The sequence below is a fragment of the Nicotiana attenuata genome, chromosome 6 (genome assembly GCF_001879085.1).
Source record: "Nicotiana attenuata strain UT chromosome 6, NIATTr2, whole genome shotgun sequence".
Lineage (NCBI taxonomy): Eukaryota > Viridiplantae > Streptophyta > Magnoliopsida > Solanales > Solanaceae > Nicotiana > Nicotiana attenuata.
Genome location: NC_031994.1, coordinates 4138018 through 4146505, shown reverse-complemented (window position 1 = coordinate 4146505; position 8488 = coordinate 4138018). Strand labels below are relative to the sequence as shown.

General features: G+C 44.6%; 1 protein-coding gene across 1 annotated transcript in view; it reads right to left on the bottom strand.

Moving 5' to 3' along the window:
• Positions 7018-8488, bottom strand: part of LOC109226514 (myb family transcription factor EFM) — a 3913-nt gene continuing 2442 nt past the window's right edge. Inside the window, exon 4 of the mRNA XM_019391292.1 lies at positions 7018-7729. Within this exon, the coding sequence (XP_019246837.1) occupies positions 7292-7729 (438 nt within the window). The 3' untranslated portion in view covers positions 7018-7291. The remainder of the gene's footprint in view (positions 7730-8488) is intronic.

Here is an 8488-nt window from a genome sequence, read left to right as displayed (position 1 = left end):
GGTCAGTGAACACCTCACATGCCACGCCATACAAATAGTGCCTCCAAATCTTCAAGGCGTGGACAATAGCCGCCAACTCTAAATCATGCACTGGATAGTTTTTCTCATGAATCTTCAACTGCCTCGAAGCATAGGCTATAACCTTGCCATCCTGCATTAATACTGCACCAAGTCCAATACGGGAAGCATCACAATAGACGGTATAAGGCCCGGATCCTGTGGGCAAGACCTACACCGGTGCCGTAGTCAGGGCTGTCTTGAGCTTCTGAAAGCTCGCCTCACACTCCTCCGACCATCTGAATCGGGCACCCTTCTGGGTCAACCTGGTCATCGGGGCTGCTATAGATGAAAACCCCTCCACAAACCGACGGTAGTAGCCTGCTAACCCCAAGAAGCTACGAATCTCCGTCGCTGATGCTGGTCTAGGCCAGTTCTTGACTGCCTCTATCTTCTTCGGATCCGCCTGAATACCCTCAACTGATACAACGTGACCCAAAAATGCTACTGAACTCAGCCAGAATTCACACTTGGAGAACTTGGCATATAACTGACTATCCCTCAGAGTCTGAAGAACCACTCTAAGGTGTTGCTCGTGCTCCTCCTGGCTGCGGGAGTACACCAAGATATCATCAATAAAGACTATCACGAACATGTCCAAATATGGCCTGAATACTCGGTTCATCAACTCCATCAATGCTTCTGGGGCATTGGTCAACCCAAACGACATGACCAAGAACTCGTAATGCCCGTACCGAGTACGGAAAGCTGTCTCAGGGACATCGGATGCGCTAATCCTCAACTGGTGGTAGCCAGATCTCAAGTCAATCTTGGAAAATACCCTGGCACCTTGAAGCTGGTCGAACAAATCATCAATCCTCGGCAGTGGATACTTATTCTTAATTGTTACCTTGTTCAATTGCCGGTAATCTATACACATCCGCATCAAACCATCCTTCTTCTTGACGAATAACACTGGCGCGCCCCAAGGCGAAACACTGGGTCTAATGAAACCCTTATCTAACAGATCCTGCAATTGGTCCTTTAACTCCTTCAGCTCTGGCGGGGCCATACGATATGGCGGAATAGAAATGGGCTGGGTGCCTGGAGCCAAATCAATACAGAAATCGATATCTCTATCGGGCGGCATATCCAGCAGGGCTAAAGTCACGGTCTTGGCATGGCAGTCCAAGATAGCGTGATAGGGTGATAACCAATCCATACCCAGAATGATATCAAAGTCAACCATATCTAAGAGCAACAAGTCTACACGGGTCTCAAGACCCCAAATTACTACAACACACGAACGATGGACTCGGTCGACCACGATAGAGTCACCCACCGGTGTAGACACATATACAGGAATACCCAAAGCATCACTAGGCATGACCAAGCATGGTGCGAAATAAGATGATACATATGAATACATAGATCCTGGATCAAATAGTACTGTAGCATCTCGATCACAAACCAGAACCGTACCTATAATCACCGCATCTGAGGCCTCTGCCTCGGGCCTAGCCTGGAGTGCATAGCAACGGGGCTGGGCCCCACCACCCTGAACTGAATCCCTAGGTCGATCTGCTGCTAGCTGACCTCCGCCCCTGGCGGTCTGAGCTCTACCTCTATGGCCTCTACCTCCACCTCTAGCTGGCTGTGGAGCATCCCGTGCCTGAATCATAGGGCGGGGACCCTACTGCTACGACTGAGTACCCCTCACTCTTGGGCAAGCTCTCCTGATGTGACCATACTCGCCACACTCATAACACCCCTCTGAACACTGTGGCTGGCCCTGGCGACCTGAATGACCTCCACGGAAACTCTAAAGTGGCGGTGCGCTGATGGGAGCTGACGGTACACTAAGGGTCTGCTGATCAGAATAATGCCCACGGTAACCACGATCACCTGGGGCACCCTGAGAAACCTGGAGGGCTGACTGGAAAGGCCTGGAGGGCTGACCCCTATCATAAGAATCCCTGCCTCCAGATGAGGCACCACTGAAACGACCTGAGTGACGGGGTCTCTTGTCTGCTCTATGGCTACCCCCCTGTGCCAGAACCATGTCAACTCGGCGGGCCACATTGGCCGCCTCCTGAAAGCTGATCTCACTACCAGTTTCCCTAGCCATCTGGAGATGAATCGGCTGAATCAAACCATCAATAAATCTCCTCACCCTCTCCCTCTCAGTGGGGAGTATAACAATAGCATGGCGAGCTAGATCGATAAACCGGGTCTCATACTGAGTGACTGACATAGAGCCCTGCTGGAGACGCTCGAACTGCCTGCGAAGAGCCTCTCGCTGAGTAACTGGGAGAAACTTCTCCAAAAACAACTCTGCAAACTGATCCCATGTCAATGCTGGCGACCCCGTTGGTCTTGCTAAACAGAAATCCCTCCACCAGGTCTTGGCGGATCCTGCTAGACGAAAAGTGGCAAAATCGACCCCATTGGTCTCCACAATACCCATAGTCCGAAGAACCTCATGGCAGCTATACAAGAAATCCTGGGGGTCCTCTGAAGAAGCACCGCTGAATGTGGTGGTGAAGAGCTTGGTGAACCTATCCAGTCTCCACAAAGCATCTGCGGACATAGCCGCTCCATCGCCGGTCTGAGTCACGATACCCGGCTAGGTTGCCACAACTGGCTGAACCACTGGAACCTGAGCCTGGGGAGCTACCTGCTCCGGAGTACGTGTAGCTGGAATCTGAACTCCTCCTCCAGCCTGAGAAGTGGCTGGTGCTACTGGAAGCAAACCCGCTCTAGTGACGCTCTCCACAAAGCCCACCAATCTGACCAAAGCGTCCTGAAGAACTGGGTGGCTATAAACCCCTATGGGACCTGAGGTGGGCCCACTGACGCTGCTGGGGCTGGGGCCGGAACCTCCTCGTCAAAACTGACCTGGGGCTCCGCCGCTGGTGCTGCTGCTCGGGGCTGAGCCCTACCCCTAGCTCGGCCTCTAGCACGGCCTCGTCCTCTGCCCCTAGCGGGAGCTGCTTGGGGCTCGGACTGCTGGTCTGAAGATGAGGAAGCGCGTGTACTCGCCATTCTGCGAGGAAACAGAGTAGAAGTCCAATTAGCATTGAGAAACCAAACCGCACGACAAGAAAGAACAAAGGAGAGATTTTTTCCTAACTTGGCAGCCTCTGGGTGATAAGTACAGACGTCTCCGTACCGATTCCTAAGACTCTACTAAGCTTGTCCGTGAGTTGTGAGACCTATGTAACCTAGGGCTCTGATACCAACTTGTCACGACCCGGATTTCCCACCATCGGGAGTCGTGATGGCGCCTACTAACGGAGCTAGGCAAGCCAACTTAATTAACAAATTCCTTAAACACATGTTCCTTTTTAACAGTTAACGGCATTAAATAAAGGCGACGGAATTAAAAGCATAAGCGAAAGACTTAAATGTAGATAGATGATCAATAATACAGAAGTTCCATCACATATATCTCTACCCCGGGACTGGAGTCACATACTCATGAACATCTAAGGAGTACTACATACAAAGTCTGAAACAAAACACAATCTGTTATCTCGGGTACAATGAGATGACAGCCAATTGTAAAGATAGAAGGGAGACGCCGGGCCTGCGGACGCCTGCAAGCTACCTCGGGTCTCTCTGGACTAAAGGTTCGCCCCCGAGCTAATGCTGTTGCTGCTGCTCAATACCTGGACCTGTGCAAAAATGCACAGAGTGTAGCATCAGCACAACCGACCCCATGTGCTGGTAAGTGCCTAGCCTAACCCCGGTGAAGTAGTGACGAGGCTAGACTGGACCTCACATAACCTGTGCAATTATAAATATACAGCAGAAATCGAAGTACAAAACAACTAACAGTATGGGAGGGGAAACATGCTGTGGGGAGATAACAGTAAATCCAAAGTAATCAATCTAGGTGCAATTTAAAATTTAAGGCGAACAAGAAACTAATACCGACACTAAACACATTTTGCACCAATAACTGTTGCGGCGCGCAACCCGACCCTAATACATTTCAACACTGTTGCGGCGTGCAACCCGATCCACAATTATCAGTGTTGCAGCGTGCAACCCGATCCACAATTATCACTGTTGCGGCGTGCAACCCGATCCACATATAACATTATTGCGGCGTGCAACCCGATCCACGATTATCACTGTTGCGGCGTGCAACCCGATCCACATATAACATTGTTGCGGCGCGCAACCCGATCCGTAATGTATACCTCTCAACCTTGCCCAAGCAACAGTCACAAATAAAGGGCAAGGGAGTAAACAAGTATTTGGAAAGAAATCCCAACAAGGGTACACAAACAACCAATAACAACCATGCAAGAGTAAATCGTTATTTCTCTTTTTCTTTCATTTCCATATCCTAACTCTCATTAGCACTCATGTCAAGCTCTAAGGCATTTCTCATTTCACATACCCTCACCATTTGTATTTCAGACCGAGCCAATGCTCCACGAAGTTCTACAATCACAATATCTTTCACAAGGTGTTTACCACGTATAGAAGCCATTAATAACATGGAAGGCATAACAATATCCAAACAACTCACATATAAGGACTCACGGTCATGCTAGACCCCAATGTATAGGAACTCGTCACCATGCCTATACATCGTACTCGATCATTTAGCAATTAGCAAACAAGACTCGACTCATATTCCCTCAAGCTAGGGTTAAACCAAACACTTACCTCAACTTCCACGGCCAATACAATCCTCAACGACCGCTTTCCCTCTCGAATTCGGCTCCAACTCGACCAAATCTATGCAATAAGGACTTCATGATATCAATGTGAGCTAAACAAATCAAACCCAATGACTAATTATAGCTTTTTCATCAATTTACCCCAAAAGGCCAAAAATGCCCCCGGGCCCACATGGTCAAAACCCGAGGTTCGAACCAAAACCCGTTTACCCATTCCTCCATGAACTCAAATATGTAAGTTATTTTGGAATCGGACCCCGAATTGAGGTCCAAAACCCTCAATTTTAGAAAACATAGGTTCTATCCAAAATTTCCAAGTTCCCCTTTAAAATCTTTGTTTTGAAGTTGAAATTATGTTTAAGGATGTTAAGGAGTAAAGAAAATCAGTTAGAAAACACTTACCAATCGTTTTGAAGAAGTGGAATCGTTTGGAAAATCGCCTCTTATGTTTTGGATTTTGAAAAAGTGAAAAATGACTGAAAATCCCGACTTTATATACTGTGCTGAAGACTGGCGCGGACCGCACAAAAATGCACCGCGGCCGCGCCGAGGAAGGGAAGAAAAATGACTCTCTACACCTACCCAGCGCGGACCACACTGATTTGGTGCACGGCCGCGCTGGTTGGCCTAGAACTCACTGGCCCTCTGAACCTAGCCACGCGGACCGCGCAAAAATGACCGCGGCCGCGCTGAGGGCCTGCAACACCTGAACCTGCAACCATCTGATATTTCTAGCCTAAGATCTCCCGGGACCTACTCAAAACTCACCCGAGCCCTCGGGGCTCCAAACCGAACATACATATAAACTCAAAAACATCCTATGGACTCATCCGTGTGATCAAATCGCCCAAACAACATCATAATCATCAAATTAGGCCTCAAGACCTAGGATTTCCTTCCAATTTTCATAAAACATCAAGTTTAGAGTTTTTAGTCCAAAACATGTCAAACGACGTCCAAATTCAACCAAACTTTACAGAAAGTACTTAAGCTGTATATAAGACTTGTACCGGGCGTCGGAACCAAAATACGAGCCCGATACCACAGTCTTTTAATCAAATTTCATTTCCAATTTCCTTAATTATTTTCAGAAAACAATTTCACACAAAAATTTATTTCTCGGGCTTGGGACCTCGGAATTTGATTCCGGGCATATGCCCAAGTCCTACATTTTCCTACGGACCCTCCGGGACCGTCAAATCACGGGTCCGGGTCCGTTTGCCCAAAACGTTGACTGAAGTCAAACTTAATCAATTAAATACCAAGATTTAACAATTTTTCTCAAACGGCCTGAGAAGTACAGAGGGAGTAGGAATACAGGTGATGACCCTTTGGGTCGTCACAGATACCATGTTAATTGGACCTTGGGCCTCCCACATCGACATTTGGCAAGAGAGAAATCTTAGAGTTTTTCAAAAGAAGGCGAGGAGTGCTGATAATCTCATCAAGCAAATTGTGCAAGATATTCTAGAGGAAGTAGATGGCCAAGAATTGCTAAGTAGTTGGAGAAAGTGAACTATTAGCCTTAGTTTCTAGCGGATAGATGAAGGTGAAATAGGAGTCTGGTTAGTGTAGTGCACTGATACTAAAGCTGGGGCCTTTTGTCCAGTTTTAGAGGTTTTTGCAGTCTTGTTTGTAAATACTTTTCCCTTGGTTATAAAATTTTTATAATTACCAAAAAAATATATATGTATAAACACTAAATCGGACCAGTTATTGGGAAGAAATTCAAAAATAGCCAGATTTATAAGTAGTCATCAAAAAATAGCCACAGTTCAAAAGTAATTGAAATTTAGCCACTTTTCATGTAAAGATAATCTGAACGAAAACACTATTCAAAATCCGGAAAATACTCCAGTATAATATACTGAATTCCAGTATAATTCTAGTATATTATACTGGAGTTCCAGCATAAGTATACTGGACTTCCAGCATAGTATACTGAAGTTCCAGTATAATATATCGGTCCAGCATGATATGCTGGAAATTCATACACAGGTGCTTCAATCTCCAGTATATTATGTTGGAACTTTTCGCGTGTTAGAGTTCCAGCATAATATGCTGGAAGCTCATACACAGGTGCACCGATCACCAGTATATTATGCTGGAACTTTCCGTGTTGCAGCAAAATTATGGCTATTTTTCAATAACTTTGCAAATGCTGGCTATTTTTGAATGACCAGTCCGAAAACTGACTAGTCCGTGCTATTTTTACCAGTTATTTGTGTAAAGCCCCGAAGAAGAATTTATGCTTTTTATCAATAAGTAAGGTCAAATCCGTCAACTGAGCAAAAGCCAAAATTAGCAAGAAAGACCCTCAAAACGCCAAGAAACCAAATAAATCTGATTTTCAAACTTTATCCAATTAGGATATTATCAAAAGCATACAATGGAATCTCAAAGAAAAACAAACACTACCTTTTTTCATTATGCCCTTTTTACCCTTGCGTTCGTGTAACATAAAACAGGAAGATGCACCTTATTTTTCCCAGTTCTTTCAACAACAAGAACCTTCTAATAATTAATCTAAGCTAACTCTTAATTAGTTAACACTAAACTAAATTTAATCACAGAAAATTGTTACGTAGAAATTCTTCTTAGCTACTGCTCTCTGACTTTCCATCTTCAATACTCTCCGACCTGTCACCACCGTGACCGGTTCCTCGGGATTCGGGTTCTGGCGAGCTTTGAGTATGTGAGTTTGAGGGTGGCTTGTACATTTGGCCGCCGTGATGGTACAACTGCTGATGCTGGTGGTGGTGCTGGAGGTGGTGGAGCGATTGTAAAGGTTGTGGTGCAGTAGTAGTGTAAAATTCTTGAGCCATTGTTCCATGCGGGGCTGCAATGTAGTGTGGTGAAGGTGCATGGCTAGTTGGATGTGCTCCATATAGGGTGGCTGCAGGTGGTGCACCGCCGTGTGCAGCGGCGGCTGCGTACTCTGGTGGGACCCATATGCCACCTAACACCACCAGGTGAGGTGCTGATGTTGCTACTTGTGGGCTTGGACTTGGCCTTCTCGTGTGAAGTCTGTACTTCTGTATAAATGATACAAAAATACAATTATTATCACTTGAAATTAACACCGACTCATCATAAGAAGTTATAAGTATGTTTGGAGGAAATAATGAAAACTATTCACATATTTTATCTGATTGCAGGTCACTTCATGATTAATTTGATAGAGAATTAGTATATGGTTTAGTAATAACCATGTTTCATAATTATGGAGTATAATTTAGTATAAACACCTAATACAGTTTGTTGGTAGTCTTGCAAAGGTGAGTTTAATGCAAAATGAGGAATTTTTTTTTGACACCCCTCCTTTTTGTTTTACATTTTTGTGTACTAGACTCTAAGTGGACAAATTTTACTAGAAATATCTTAGTTGTAATATAATGCAGTAATATATGGTACTACTCCCTTGTTTTTTATTTATTTTTTAAAATTTTATCAAGCTCCCTTCTACTCTCTTATTAGTTTTAATTTATGTAACGTACTTTGATTTTGCACTATTTCTTTTCAAATCTTTTGAAATATTTTAAATAGTCATGTCATTTAGTGTAAAATGAAAATTTAAAATTAAATTATTTTCAAATATAATAAGATATCACTATTTTTTTTAATTAAATAGTAGAAAAAGAAAAAGATCAAACAAATTGGTTTAAGTTTCAATCCTAGTACTTTACTTTGTAATATCTGCATGGAATATGCACAATTACCAGTGCAGCAGTGTGTTACCTACAACTTTTTCAAGGTTAGTTTTTTCTTTTTCGAGGGAATTTGGGTTTTGTGGG